Source organism: Phocoena phocoena, chromosome 9 (assembly GCF_963924675.1).
Source record: "Phocoena phocoena chromosome 9, mPhoPho1.1, whole genome shotgun sequence".
NCBI lineage: Eukaryota > Metazoa > Chordata > Mammalia > Artiodactyla > Phocoenidae > Phocoena > Phocoena phocoena.
The window spans coordinates 57,195,756-57,210,290 of record NC_089227.1 but is presented as its reverse complement, the minus strand read 5'-3'; the positions used below and the strand labels follow the sequence as shown (position 1 = coordinate 57,210,290).

General features: G+C 52.8%; 3 protein-coding genes across 3 annotated transcripts in view; all 3 read left to right on the top strand.

Moving 5' to 3' along the window:
• Positions 1 to 3,402: 3,402 nt before the first annotated feature.
• On the top strand, positions 3,403 to 5,468 carry HOXA6 (homeobox A6). The gene is made up of 2 exons (XM_065883370.1): positions 3,403 to 3,844; positions 5,209 to 5,468. The coding sequence occupies exons 1-2, from the start codon at positions 3,403 to 3,405 to the stop codon at positions 5,466 to 5,468; spliced, it is 702 nt and encodes a 233-aa protein (XP_065739442.1).
• Positions 5,469 to 6,870: 1,402 nt separating this feature from the next.
• HOXA5 (homeobox A5) lies at positions 6,871 to 10,079 on the top strand. The gene is made up of 2 exons (XM_065883752.1): positions 6,871 to 8,057; positions 9,045 to 10,079. The coding sequence occupies exons 1-2, from the start codon at positions 7,163 to 7,165 to the stop codon at positions 9,293 to 9,295; spliced, it is 1,146 nt and encodes a 381-aa protein (XP_065739824.1). The 5' UTR covers positions 6,871 to 7,162; the 3' UTR covers positions 9,296 to 10,079.
• An 897-nt stretch (positions 10,080 to 10,976) lies between these two features.
• The window catches only part of HOXA3 (homeobox A3), a 33,956-nt gene continuing 30,397 nt past the window's right edge, over positions 10,977 to 14,535 (top strand). Inside the window, exon 1 of the mRNA XM_065883369.1 lies at positions 10,977 to 11,045. The gene's annotated coding sequence lies outside the window, so the exon portion shown is untranslated. The remainder of the gene's footprint in view (positions 11,046 to 14,535) is intronic.

Sequence of the window (14,535 nt, the reverse complement as noted above, 5' to 3'; positions counted from 1 at the left end):
GCTGCCGCGAGCAGATTATTTATTGCGACCGCGCCGGGCGCTCGCTGCTGCCACGCTGTGGCCGTCGCCGGAACCGACGCCAGCCGCAGCCCCGAGTCGTGCAGCCTGGCGCGACTGCTGCGCGGGCCCCTCAGAGGTTCCCAAGCAGCCCGAGGAGAGGGGGGCGAGGGAGGACCTCAGGGGCGGCCTCCCAGGGCCTGACTGGCCGGGAACCTCCCCCGCCTTGGCCACCCCTGACCGGAGCTGGACGCCCGACTAGACTCGAGTCCTGCCGCCACCCCAGCACCATGGAGACTGGTTGCACAGGCCGCCTGGCACGTCATGGCTGCTTCTCTCCAAACTGCGCGTCCCAAGGCGCCCCGGGGGCGCACACTGGTTCGGGAAACGCGTCCGCTGTGGGATTTTGAAATCGGGGATAGCACTCGTAGTCCTGAGGCCTGAAGGCCTGGCTGGCCCTGAGGAGGATTGGCTATGGCAAGGAAGCGGGCTTTGGCTCCAAGCGAAGGCCTATGACAGGCAGAGGCCGCACCTGTGTGCTATGGGCTCTGGCCTGGGCTAGCGATCCCGGCGGACGCAGTGGCCTTCAAGGAACCCCCCAGCAGGCCTCTCTCCAGACCGGTGGAGGTCGAGGAGCTCAGTGGGCAGCCCCGGGAAAGGGTGAATTGTGAGGCTCTGCTTGCCATCCCGTCCCCCTCGAAGAGCAGCTGAAAGGTGAGTGCATTTTCTATGTGGCTTTGACCTAGAAAAGAGCCCTGGTGGCCATTCTCACCATCCCAGGAGAGGCTCCCTCCAGAGTCTGGGGCTTCTATTCTTGTGTGAATGGCGCTCTCTCTCTCTTCATATATATATATATATATATATATATATACACACACACACACACACACACACACACACATATATATTCATACATATATATATATTTATATATATATGCACCTAATGCTGCTTGGAGAAATAAATTGGACGGCTGTCAACATGATATGTACCAGCCTTGGCTAACACGTAGAGATTTCAGTTTAATATATTTTTTCCATCTTAGTTTCTATAGAAGCTAGAAATATACTGTTTTTTGACTCTTAGCTGAGAAATCAAATTCTTTCGTTGACTGGGACAATGATTAAATCGAGAATCCGGGTCAAACCATAACAAATACTAATAACAGTAGTAAACTACCACCAGCCCCAACACCGTGTGGGACCTGGAGGAATGAAGCAGAAATTATGAATGTAAACATTTATGAACATCTCCAAATGATCATTTTCATCTTACATGACAATAACTTGCTTGAAATCACCATCATCTGACGGTCTTGTTAAAGAAACAACAACTCAAACATGATTTTCTTCTAACACAACTTTTTTGTAAATCCCTTTTTAATTTTTAACTCTTGAGTTTTCATTTTCACCTATCAGATCCTTTCCCTAAAGAAATTCGAGGACAATTTAAAATTATGTCCTTTCCTGCCAGGCCCTTATTTATATATGCAAAGAAGAAACTTTCCCAGCTTCGACTGATTGGGGCACAGTCAGAAGGCTTCTGGGTGCAGCCCCCACTGGGTGGGCAGCAGCCGATTTTGAGGATGCACCACAGTCTCTGGGGAGGCCAATCATAGCCCAGTCCTTTCCCAATGTTTTCTCCTTGGGGGAAGTGAGGGGAGAAATCGAAAAGCAAGGAAGAGATTAAGGAAGTCGTTGCCAGATTCCTAGGGGGGCCTTGCCACACACCCCCCAAGTCCTGAACCCCATCAGCCTGCATTTGCCAGTTTTACAGATCTTATAAACACCCTCTGGAAATTCAACCAAATCATATAAATAAATCGTTCTTCAGGCTCCAGAGAACTGAGCATTTTAAAGATAATTCAAGGGGTTTTACAAGCCTAACAAATACAGTTGTAAAAATGCCATTGGAAAGATATCACATTTACAAAATGAGATTGATCCACGTGCTATAAAAGTCAACTATCTCAAAGGAACACCTCAGGCAAGAGAGCGCAGCCCAGGACAGGATTTTCCTGTCCTGTTTGGGGAAGGCCAGGCCTGGGGCTGCAGTAAAAGCAATCCAGAGAATTTCTGGAGCTGGTGAGACAAACTGTTTCTGGTTCTGGAGCAACTGTGGGTGGCAGGTCCCCCAAAATGTCCCAGAAAGGGCAGGAAAGGGGACATCCCAGGACAGAGCCCATGGACAGGTGACCCAGAAGCCAAGCACATCCATCATTCCCGCGGCCTTGGGCCCGCGGAGCTGCCCTCTATGCCCGGCTGGGCCAGGGACCCTGGGTCACCAGCACGTCTGAAATGAGGACAGAGATTCCACATCTGGATCTGTCTCATCTCTGAGCTATCAGGGTGGCAGGCGGAGGGAGAGTCTGGCGAGTTGGGCTTGGGCAAGGGGAGCAGGTCCCAGGGCTTCGGAGCTCAGTCTCACAACCACTCCTCTGTAGGTCCCTTTCTTGTTGAAACCAGTGGTTTCTGACCTCTAGGTTCCTGGGTTCAGAGGCAGCAGGAGCGGGGCTCACAGCTTGTGAGGGGTGCTTTGAGACCAGGCAATCGCTGGCCATTGGAAGGAGGCCTCTGGAGACTCAAAGGAGACGTGTTGTATGTGGGAGTAGGGGGCCTGCGGGGGAAGAGACTAGCCTCGTCCTGGTCCTGGTCAGCTCGAGATAAGCCTTTCTCCTTGGCGGCGAGACCCAGGCCCTTGGTGGGAGTGGGGAAGGAGAGGAGGAGGTGATGCATCGATTCCTAAGGCGCAGGAGTGAGGAGCAGGGGTGAAGGCCTGGTTTCTCAGAGCCCTTCTCCAGCTCCGGAGCCCGCACCGACGGGTAGGGGAGTGCAGGGGGAGGGGCAAACTCAGGGCCCTGCCGGGAGGGCAGGCCGGCCCGGAGCAAAGACATCCTCGTCACCGCCCCTCCCTGCGCGGGGCTGTCAGGTTTCCTGTTTGGAGAGAAAACCCAGCAAAATCCAACAAGGCAAAAGGGGTGCGGTGGGGGGAGGAAAGAGCGGGCCTGGTCCGGGTCTTTGCATCAACCGGGACGCGGGTGCCCCTACCCCGGCCCGAGCCGCACGCCCCTGCCCAGGCCTCGCCCGCCACCGGCTTTCGGGAAGAGAGCCGGGCCGGCTGGCTGTGCGCGCCCATTAATCTGCCGGGCGGGCGGCGGGCGGGCGGCGGGCGGCGGGCGAGCGGGCTGGGGGCTGTTTGTAACTTTGCTGCCTCGGTCGCCGCGGTCCCCGGGGAGCGGGCTCCGGCGCTCGCTCCCATTGGCCGCCGCCGCGTCAGCTGGTGCGATTTGCTGCTGTCGCTTTTGGCGTTCGGCCATCCAGAAACAAACCAGTTCGATGACTACTAATAGTTATAGCCAGATGTACTAATACACAACAAATCACAGTCCTGCAGAGGGGCGCGCAAATGAGTTCCTATTTTGTGAATCCCACTTTCCCCGGGAGCCTGCCCAGCGGCCAGGACTCCTTCTTGGGCCAGCTGCCCCTCTACCCGGCCGGCTATGACGCGCTGAGGCCCTTCCCGGCCTCGTACGGGGCGTCGAGCCTCCCGGACAAGACGTACACCTCACCTTGTTTCTACCAACAGTCCAACTCGGTCCTGGCCTGCAACCGGGCGTCCTACGAGTACGGGGCCTCATGTTTCTATTCTGATAAGGACATCAGTGGTGCCTCGCCCTCGGGCAGTGGCAAGCAAAGGGGCCCCGGGGACTACCTGCACTTTTCTCCCGAGCAGCAGTACAAACCCGACAGCAACAGCGTGCCGGGCAAAGCCCTCCATGACGAAGGCACCGACCGGAAGTACACGAGTCCTGTTTACCCCTGGATGCAGCGGATGAACTCCTGCGCGGGTAAGGTGTTTCCCTGCAGCCCCTCAAGAGAGTGGAGGGAGAGGGGGAAGGAGGCAGGGAAAGAAGGAAGGAAGGAGGAGACAGAGAGAGTAGAAAGAGGAAATAGAAAGAAAGGAAAGAATGAACAAAGTTTCTTTGGGTTTTTAAAAAGAGATTTTAAAAAATAAAAAATCCAACCCATTCCCAATGGGGCAATCAAGCTGTGGGAGCACGAAGGCGGGGCACTAGTGTCCATGTAAGGTGACAACTTAGGGAGCGTGTGGGGGGCTCACTGCCATGCTGTGTGAGACCCAGTGACAGGGGCAACCTGAAGAGAGAGCAAGGCTGGATGGGAGAGAGCGCCTGCCCTCACTGCACGCTGGTAACACCCTGCTCAGATCCCCAAGCCGTGATGGCCTTCTGCACCCATCCTGAGAACTCCCCTTTCCCTCCCAACCCCCTCACCTTTCTGCCCTTCAGAAACGCATCTAGATAAAGGCCCTCATTTGGCCCCTTGCAGTGTCTCCCCAAAGCCTTGGAGGGCCACATCCTCAGCCTCAGGATTTTTCCTCTCTCTCCTCCCTCCCCTCCCCCTTCCACTCAGCTGTTCACTCACAGCCAACTTCTGCCTCCTTCTGAGGCCCTGCCTGTGTCTCATACACCCAGCTTTGGGGGAGCCCCCCACCCATGGGTTCCTTTGGCACTAGAACAGATAGCCCATCACAGTCCTTCATTCCAGAAACCCCAGGTGGCCCATAGCTCCATCTCTTTGCTCCTGGTTTCCAAAAAATCTACAGGGAATCCTTGGAGAAGGACAGAGGCTAATGCGGATTTTTCAACTTACAGTCTTTTGCTTTAAAATCCACTTGTGTTTTCAAGAGCTCTGCGTTTCTCAGAAGGGCCATACAATTGGAAGGCATTTGCAAAGATTTGAGAGGGCTCACCATTTAATTTTTTTTAAAAAAGCATATTGTGTCCTGACATGGCTGGCCAAAGTAACATCTTCACAGAGGTCCGTGTGTGAATTCGGAGTGTCTACCCTACTCACAGGGTTCCATACCCACCATTCCCAGACACACACACTCTACTCCCACAAAACAGGCTTAGGTACCCCGATCTAAGAATGCTGTTCTATTCTTTTGCTTGTAATTTTTTTTACAGAGCAGATTTTTCAAAAACAATAATTTCCCACCCCAAGTCGTTTTAGGTGGAACACATCTCGCTTGGTATGAAATAATCTTCTCCCATCCAGCCCACTTTCGGCCCCAGACATAGTGGGAGAGGCGGGTGGTTTTCAGCCCCGAGACCGGGGCGTGGGGCGTGGGGCTGACTGGTCTGGCTGCCCGGATCCTGGCTTACCGGCGCCCGGCCATTTCTGACCGCAGGTGCTGTGTACGGGAGTCACGGGCGCCGAGGCCGCCAGACCTACACGCGCTACCAGACGCTGGAGCTGGAGAAGGAGTTCCACTTCAACCGCTACCTGACGCGGCGCCGCCGCATCGAGATCGCCAATGCGCTCTGCCTCACCGAGCGCCAGATCAAGATCTGGTTCCAGAACCGCCGCATGAAGTGGAAAAAGGAAAATAAACTCATCAATTCCACACAACCCAGCGGGGAGGACGCTGAGGCAAAAGCGGGCGAGTAGACGCCTGGGCAGGGACCAGGCCCGCGCCGCAATCTCCCTCGGCTTTGCCCCCTTGCCTTCGCCTACTCCCCAACTTTTCTTCCCGCCTGCTCCCATCCGGGGGGCTTTCGCAGCTTCAGGGGAGCCCGGCGCTTTGCAAACGTCTGAGCATTTATTTCTTACAAGAAAAAAAAAAAAAAACCTCACACACAGCCAATCCCAGCAGTAGAGCGAGGCGCACTGCACACGCAATCCCGCTCTCCAAGCCTGCCCAAGCCCGCTCCGGGTCTCAGGGCGCGCCCCAATCGGTCCCCGGCTCTTGTGTTAGCGCCTCTGCACGCCCCTGAGCTCGGGTCCCGGGGTTGCTGGAGAGGAAAGAACCCGGGGCCGAGCCCCCTTTGGTGTCTGGGCGTTTCCGCCTCGGTTCCTCGCCACCAAGTCCCGGAGGGCATCACCAAATCAACTCTGGCCACTGGGAAGAGGGAGCCTAAAGTCTGGGGCCCCAGCTCTGCCGAGGCCTCCCAGGCCGCCCCCAGAAAGGAAGAAGCGCGAGGAACAAAGGGGGCCCGAGAGAGCCTTGTCTCTCGGCCCAGCGCGCAACCGTCCTTGGAAGAGAAGCAGCCTCAGCCCAGCCGAGCCAACCTGGGCGCGGGTGGAATCTTGCAGCCCTGGGAATGACTGGGCTCCCCGAGCTCCGGATTCCGGCTCCCCGCCTCCAACAGGGCCGACGCTACCACCACAACAGCTTTCAGGACCTAAGGATGCAGCCCAGGGCTATGGGAGCGGCAAGAGTCCTGGTTTCCAAATGTGCCAGGGGCGCCTGAGACGCCTGACCTCTCCAGCGGGGACACCTCCCCCCACACCCAACTTTAAGCTATATTTGTGATTTACTTTCGTCTTTCAGAACCCAGGAAGATAACTACGGAGGTACTAGGCACTGCCACAAAATGCTTTCATTAGCGTCCTCATTTTACTTCTGGAGGTCTAAACAAAACCCTAATAACTCGGCCCACGAATCCCCAGGCCCAAGCAGCTTCTGTGGCTGCGGGGAGCCTGGGCCCACTCGCTGGGTTCACGGAGAACCCTCCGACTTGGGGCCCGGTTGGCTAGAGGAAAGTGACCCGGTGGTGAAGACTCTCCAGGCTGGATACTTATAGCAAATCAAATAGCAAACTAATGACACGAAAACCATATTTACACGAAAGAAAAATCGACTCCGGCTATAAAAGTGTATGGAATTTGACCTCGCCTCGGAGAAACGCTACACAAAAGCTATCTTTAATAGACGCCTGTCATTTAAGAGCGGCAGGGACACTGTCCCTCATGCGCTCGCAAAAACAGAGCCGTAATTGTAGCTGCTGCTGCGGGTAGGATTTATTTCTCCAATTGGCTAAATGGCCTCCCCCTCTTCCCCGAAGGTGATATCTGTATTTTCAAATTTCAGAGCTGCCGGCACGACGGTCAGAACCGACCCCAACCTCGACACAAAAATAAGAGGGGCTGCACAGCAGGGAAATAAAGTTGTTGTAAATAAAATCCAAGTCACCATCTCCCCTCAGTCCTCTGCATCCTCGCCGGGCACGCGATCGGCAGCTGACGGCCTCACAATTGGTACATCCTAATGGAACTGCGAGGGAAATGCAATAATTTTGCCATAATGGGCTGTAACCTCAATTCGACCCCGGCCCTTGCAGCCCCGGGTCGGAAGCGGAGGGATGCGCCCTGCCTCCAGCGGGTGGCGCTCGAGTCCGACTGAACGACGGCGGCGAGTGGCGGGCACGCGCCTGGGGCGCGCGCGCCAGTCCTCTCGCCTCCACCCAACTCCCCCATTAGTGCCCGAGTTTACCTCTAGAGGTCATCAGGCAGGATTTACGACTGGACAACAAAAGCACGTGATTCGAAGTCGTACCCCATATTTGGGTGCCTACGTAGGAGGGAACCAAGTACATGTCCCAGTCATTTCCATAATTCATCATAAATTGTGCAAGGGTGCTATAGACGCACAAACGACCGCGAGCCACAAATCAAGCACACATATCAAAAAACAAATGAGCTCTTATTTTGTAAACTCATTTTGCGGTCGCTATCCAAATGGCCCGGACTACCAGTTGCATAATTATGGAGATCATAGTTCCGTGAGCGAGCAATTCAGGGACTCGGCGAGCATGCACTCCGGCAGGTACGGCTACGGCTACAATGGCATGGATCTCAGCGTCGGCCGCTCGGGCTCCGGCCACTTTGGCTCCGGGGAGCGCGCCCGCAGCTACGCGGCCAGCGCCAGCGCGGCGCCCGCCGAGCCCAGGTACAGCCAGCCTGCCACGTCCACGCACTCGCCTCCGCCCGACCCGCTGCCCTGCTCTGCCGTGGCCCCTTCGCCCGGCAGCGACAGCCACCACGGCGGGAAAAACTCCCTGGGCAACTCCAGCGGCGCCTCGGCCAACGCCGGCAGCACCCACATCAGCAGCAGAGAGGGGGTTGGCACGGCGTCCGGAGCCGAGGAGGACGCCCCCGCCAGCAGCGAGCAGGCGAGCGCTCAGAGCGAGCCGAGCCCGGCGCCGCCCGCCCAACCCCAGATCTACCCTTGGATGCGCAAGCTGCACATAAGTCATGGTAAAGCCAGTCTTTTCCTAAATCCACGCGGCCGCGGGGGCGCGGCTCTCGGTCCCCCCCCCCCCACTCTCCTTTACCGCCCTCTCTCTCCCCGTCACTGTCCTGGTTTCGCCTCTCCCAGCCCTGTGGAGCCTCTCCCCGCCGTTCTCCTTCCCCTGCCTTCCTTCTTCCTCCTTCTCTTTTCTGCAGCGCCCAGCGCTCACAAATGAGGGGAAAGAGGCCGCTGGCTAGCCAAGTTTAGACGTTGAAAAGGGGGGAAAGGAAAAAAAAAACATATCCAACCCCAGCGCCTCGGAACGCGCTCATGGGTCAGGCCAGCCGAGCAAGGCGCAGAGAGGTAGAGGATGGCAGTAGGGGCCGTGAATCGGGCTTGTCAGGACTGATAATTTATGAGGAGGGCTACGCTGGGGAAACAGCGTTACTAATTAGAGTCCCCGAAAAGGGGCTTGGTGGGGGGAATAATCGAGGCGAGAGCCGGCGGGATTCTGAAGTTTGGGGGCAGGAGGGAGAGCAGGAAAGGAAAGGGAAGAAAAAGAAAGCAGGCGCCCCAAGCGTGCAGGCTGGAAGAGGAGGCGGCTCGCGGGGCTGGAACTTTAAGGGAGGGTGATCTGGAGGCTACTTGGGCGCACAGAAAAGGGCCTTGCTTTGGTGGGTTTCTGGGTGGTGGGCAGCCTTTGAGGGCTGTGTCCAGCCTCAGGGCGCCAGGGGCAGGGCCAGAGGGCAAGAGAGGGGCGAGGGAAAGCCGGGGGATCGTCCGGGACGCGGCTCCAGCTTCGGATGGGCCGATTGTTCCCAGAGTCCAAATCTTATTGTTTTCTCTCTAGAAAGGAAGAGGGAAGGAAATTCGGGAGGGGTGGGTGGGTGAGTGAGGAGGGAGACTTGTTGAGCTTTTCTCCCCTGTTCAGGACCCTGGCTGGTCCAGCTGGCGGACTTTGGTAGCCAGAGGCTGAGGAGTGGGTGGCTAAACCGCTGACTTTTCTGTTGCAGACAACATAGGCGGCCCGGAAGGCAAAAGGGCCCGAACGGCCTACACGCGCTACCAGACCCTGGAGCTGGAGAAGGAGTTCCATTTCAACCGCTATCTGACCCGCCGAAGAAGGATTGAAATAGCACATGCTCTTTGCCTCTCCGAGAGACAAATTAAAATCTGGTTCCAAAACCGGAGAATGAAGTGGAAAAAAGATAATAAGCTGAAAAGCATGAGCATGGCGGCGGCGGGAGGGGCCTTCCGCCCCTGAGTATTTGAGCATTTAAAGTACTGAGCAGTATTAGCCGGGTCCCGCGTAGTGTCAGTCCTAAGGTGACTTTCTGAAACTCCCTTGTGTTCCTTCTGTGAAGAAGCCCTGTTATCGTTGCCCTAATTCATCTTTTAATCATGAGCCTGTTTATTGCCATTATAGCGCCTGTATAAGTAGATCTGCTTTCTCTTCATTTCTTTGTCCTGAATGGCTTTGTCTTGAAAAAAAAATAGATGTTTTAACTTATTTATATGAAGCAAGCTGTGTTACTTGAAGTAACTATGACAAAAAAAGAAAAGAGAAAAAAAAACACAAAAAAGTCCCCCTTCGACCTCGTTTAGTGCCAATGTTGTGTGTTGCACTCCAGTTGTTTAACTGTGCATGTGAGTGGAAGTGTTCCTGTCTCAATAGCTCCAAGCTGTTAAAGATATTTTTATTCAAACTACCTATATTCCTTGCGTAATTAATGCTGTTGTAGAGGTGACTTGATGAGACACAACTTAACTTGTTCGACGTGTAGTGACTAGTGACTCTGTGATGAAAACTGTGACTCTGAGCGGTGTGTCCCTGCGTGCCTTTGTAGGACCCTTTGCACGAACTCTGGAAGTGGCTCTTATAAGCGCAGCTTCAGTGATGTATGTTTTTGTGAACAAAGTTACAAATATTGTCCAAGTCTGGCTGTTTAAGCAAACTGTGATCAGCTTTTTTTTTTTTTTTTTTTGTATTTGTTTTTAAGGAAAAAATACTGACTGGAAACAAAAAATAAACTTTCTATTGTAAGTTCTCTTGGTCTGGTTTGTGCCAAATAGCAAGTGGCTCTTTTTGCTCTTCTGTCTGTCCAGTGCTGGGAGGCAGTGAGTCTGAGGCTACCTGAGCAGTCTGCCTGTGCAAGGGGACCTCAGACCAACACCCTGACCCGTGGCCTCCCTAACTGACCCATCAGAGAGTTCAGGGCGGAAGGTGGAAAAGCTTTAGGTGGTTGCAAAGCCTGAGTCCAACCTGCCCATCTCTGAGAAAACCAGGTTAACTTGATGGGTACGAAAAAGAGAGGAAGATAGAGAAAGGAGAAAAAGCCCAGGGCTTTGTTAGTGGCCCTCGGGGGCCCACACAGATGCCGCTTCTCTCCTAAGGCCATCCTAGGCCTCCACTTGCTGAAGAGGCTGCTATGTCAAGTTGTGGCCCCCAGACCCTCTGCCATTAACCCAGCCAGGCACCCTTTCCCACTCCTCGCCCTCCTGAACCCAGTTGGCTTCTTTTGCTATAATTAATTTGCTACAAATGGAAGGTACTTACCCCATCCTAGCTCGATCGGGAAACTCCTCAGAGCAGCTAAAGCGCAACTAGAGATTTGCACATTTACCGACTGCTTACACTGATGCCGTCTTTCCTTTAAAAAGTTATAAAACAGTAAACTTTATAAGCCCCAGTTCCGGCTATATGACATTTGGGTGCCAAATGAATAGGGTTTTGTCTATGAATTAGATCGTAAAATCATCCATAGCACAGACAGATCGGCTCACTGGCTATAAAACGTCACGTGGGGCCATTAAAGTAAGTTTTATGGTTTTGGGGAGTTGACATCCAACATTATATACCACATAACATATAATCTCACTGACGCTGGACTCCATTTGACTCTTTTGCAGGCTACGTGTGCCACCTGGTCATTCAAATTGTCAATTTTAGGTCCAGAAGTGTCCAGACCACAAGTCTCTCAAAACTCTGAAAAAATGGCTCCCTCCGAGTTAAGGTAAGCTCGCCCCCTGAGCGCTTTCAAGTTTATTTGTACTCTGAAAACTTTCTTTCTGGATCTTTCTCTCTCTCTCTCTCTCTCTGGTTCAATAACTCTGAGGTTGCCTCGGAATTCCAAAGGGGAGAGCAAACTTTCCTCTGCCCAAATTAGGAACGCCAAGAGCCAGCTTTCGGAGGCACCACGGTGCAGAGCGCCTGTGGCCGCGCCGCATCCCTCGGCCTAACTTTAATTGCTGCACCAGCGCGGATGTTAATGACTTCCGCTGCTCTCGCCGGCGTGCAAAAAAGATGATTTTTGTGTGCGAGTAGGCCTGCATGCGGAGACCGGGCAGGGCCGCCCCCATCCCGGGGCTGGAGGGCCGGGCTCTGCAGGGTCTGCGGAGCCCTGGGTGGGGGCTGGGAGCCGGGTGGGGGGGTGGCGCCGGCTGCGGGCGCCGAGGCCGCGCTGCGCTGGGGCGCGCTGGGGAGTTTGAAAGAAAGGCCCGGGCAGGGCCGAGGCGTACGCCGGCGGGATTTCTGACGGGGCTGTGGCAATACGTCTCCGCGGGCCGGGGTCATTTGGCAGCACTGAACAGAGGTGGCGGCCTTTGGGGCCGGGTCGCAGGCTGGATCGGGAGAGCCCGAGGGTGCAGAGGCCGGCCGGGTGCGGGCGGCACCTCTAGGCTGGGCCCCTGGGTCGCCAGGCCGAGCCCAGGCCGCTGGCGCCCGCGGGACGCTGGGGACCGCGGGTCCCCACCTTGCGGGGGAGGGCTCAGCACCCCCTCCCCCGCACCAGGGACCAGGCCCTGAACCTTGTTTGCCTGCACGTTCTTTTTATTTCGGTGGGACTGTTCTCACCAGCCTGTGAGTCTGAAGCAATAAACTTTATGGCCGGATTTAACTTCAGTCTTTGAATCCCCAAGCTAAATGAAAGGCGTTACAGCGCTTTCTTTTCTTCTGCCTTGCCTTTCTTCTTCTTTCCTTTTCCTCTCTCCTTTTGTAGAATTTTAAATCTATGCACAGGACCCTCAAAAGGCAACTTAGGCATCTCCCTAGATAGCACTAAAGATTAATTTATTCCCCCTCAATATACAGGCAAATTCTTTCTTCCAAACTGTGCCCTGAAGTTTGGGGGGAAATCGAGGTGTCTTCAATGTCCAACTTAAAAGTCCCCAGGACCATTAGGTTGTTTTTCCACACACATCATAAAGGGTAGTTTAGGGAAGAAATAGGTCGTTTGTCAGTAGGAGATTTCCGCCTTTCTTTTGTTAGTTGCTCTTTCTGTTTGATCCCAGGAAATTTACATAATCTATGATTTCCAAAACAGTCCCCAATATTGCACCAATGGGTGAGATAGATATTTCCTAGGTACAATTCCAGCTTGGTCTCAGCCACCCTTTCTGGCCCCAACCCTCTACATTCTTCAGTGGCAAAGCCATGACTAGGGACACTGTGGCCTGCCCTGGGGGTCTTTCTCTGAATGGGTACCCACAAGGGATCTAGCAGATTTCCCCCATCCTGTATGAAGAACTAAGCCAAATCCTCCAACTCAGAAATGAAACAAAAAATGGGATCTTCTGTCTCCAAATGCTTTTCTCCTTAGGAGCTAGCTAGGTGGTTTTCTGCAAGTGCTAACTGGTAAAGATATTTATTAAGTCCTTAAAGTGAAAACATTTAAAGTGTAGAGTTGGAATTTCCACAAACTTTATTGTGCAGAGGCCACTTACACTCAACATAAGTCCAACAGATGTCCCCAAAGTCAGAGGTTCAGAAAGCAAAACCTGGGAAGTTTTTTGAAAAATCGAAACCCTCCCACAAGTCCCACTCCTCTTGAATAAGTGGCAAGGCGAATCCCTGAGGTCGTTTTGTGTAACCTGTTAAAGTGAGCATTTCCTGAGAGCAGTTCAGCACTCAGGAAGATGTGTCTGCATCTTAGTGGCACCCAGAATATAAACTTTATTTGGGTTCTCTTTTATTATTTTAGATGTCTGTGAGAATTCTGGAGTCTTTCTTCTGCTGCTCTGAGTTTCGGATTCTTTACTGGAAAATACTGGGTTAAGGTTTTATTTTAGTTATTCATTTGGTGATCTTGATTGAGTGACTTCTTGGTGACTAAAATTAGTGGCAGAAAAAAAGAGTGATAGGGCTGCTGGCAGGTTCATTTGAGTAACATGCCTGGACGAAGTGTCCACACCACCTCTGTGGTCACGTCCCACTCTGGGTATGGGAATGGGCAGAAAGTTTCTTGGATTAGAATCACACAATATGGGGGAATCTTTCCCAAGCATTAAAAAAATTACAGGCTATAAATATTGTCAGCTTGCTTATTTCTGTCTGTTGTAATCATCATAAAACTTTAGAGTTTAAGACGGCAGGCCAACTCACATGCGGTTAACTGACTTTAAAAAAATACAGCATCCAGTCAGACCTATGTGAGCGTTATTGGAGGAATTTTTTTCTCTCTTCCTATTTTCATAGGAAGCATAGTAAGGAGGATGGCTGGTTATCTGCTCATTTTGTAGATAAGTTATTTTTTTTCTCGTGCGTTCTTTTGGGTTGCTTTTGCAGAGGAACTTACTTAGGAAAAAAAATCTCTGTCACTAAGGGCTTTATGAAGACATCTAGCCTCAGCTGGTGGCAGAAGTGTTTGTCTGTGCTCCTAGCTTTGTAAAAGGAGAAGGCATCCGAAATGTGCCAGGGCCCGTTTGTTTCTACAAGCTGAAGAGACAATATTTCCTGAACTATAAATATAATAGGAAGCTTCTGGTCACACTTACTTAGGGGTTTGTTAGGGTTTCCATGCTCTAATTTCACAACCTTATGCCAAGATTCCTTTTTTCCCCCCTGTTCTTTCCCCCGCTTCATTGTTGGCAGCTCTGGGAGAGCAAGACAGAATTTTCTACCAGAAACGGAGTCATGTTCATTTGTTGAGATGTGAAGAGTATTATATCCAAACAACTAGTGAGGGGAGAGCAAATTACATCTTGAAAGATAGGCTATTAAAGAGGAAAACAATCCTTTTAGCTTGAAAGATGCCCTGCAAAGCCTCTCCCCCACCTTCGCTCTGGAGTCTGTCTGAGGTTTGCCCATCGTGGAGAGTGCAGAACGTTGTGGGCGCATCCCTTTGGCTTCTAAGGCAGAATTTCTTTCTAGACAATGACAAAACTATAATCGGGGCTTCCAGACAGGGCTGAGGGGGTCTGCCTAGGCTCCCACCCACATAGGAGAGGGGAGCCACAGTCCTAGCCACTCTAAACCCCAGAACCGAAAGATCTGCCTAGGACGGTTTTATTTGGTGTTTTTTTGCAAAGAAAGCTGCCTTTCTCCCACCAGTTCTCTTCCCCACAAACCGGTCTTTTCAATAATAATATTTGTTATGAAGGTTATTGGGTAATTATTGCGATTTTGTGAAGCAGCCCTTGCTGGAGGTGAAATCTGTCATCGCCTAACAAATGACGCCCGTTCAGTTCACTGCCGGGTTAAGTAAATGCAGAGAAGATAAATCTGCA

What these genes read in the sequence shown, in the direction of transcription:
- HOXA6 (XM_065883370.1), top strand. Translation starts at nt 3,403, where the DNA reads ATGAGTTCCTATTTTGTGAATCCCACTTTCCCCGGGAGCCTGCCCAGC. An exon ending in GCGGATGAACTCCTGCGCGG is followed by an intron (nt 3,845 to 5,208) that starts GTAAGGTGTTTC and finishes TTCTGACCGCAG; the next exon opens with GTGCTGTGTACGGGAGTCAC.
- HOXA5 (XM_065883752.1), top strand. Translation starts at nt 7,163, where the DNA reads ATGCGCCCTGCCTCCAGCGGGTGGCGCTCGAGTCCGACTGAACGACGG. An exon ending in CAAGCTGCACATAAGTCATG is followed by an intron (nt 8,058 to 9,044) that starts GTAAAGCCAGTC and finishes TTTCTGTTGCAG; the next exon opens with ACAACATAGGCGGCCCGGAA.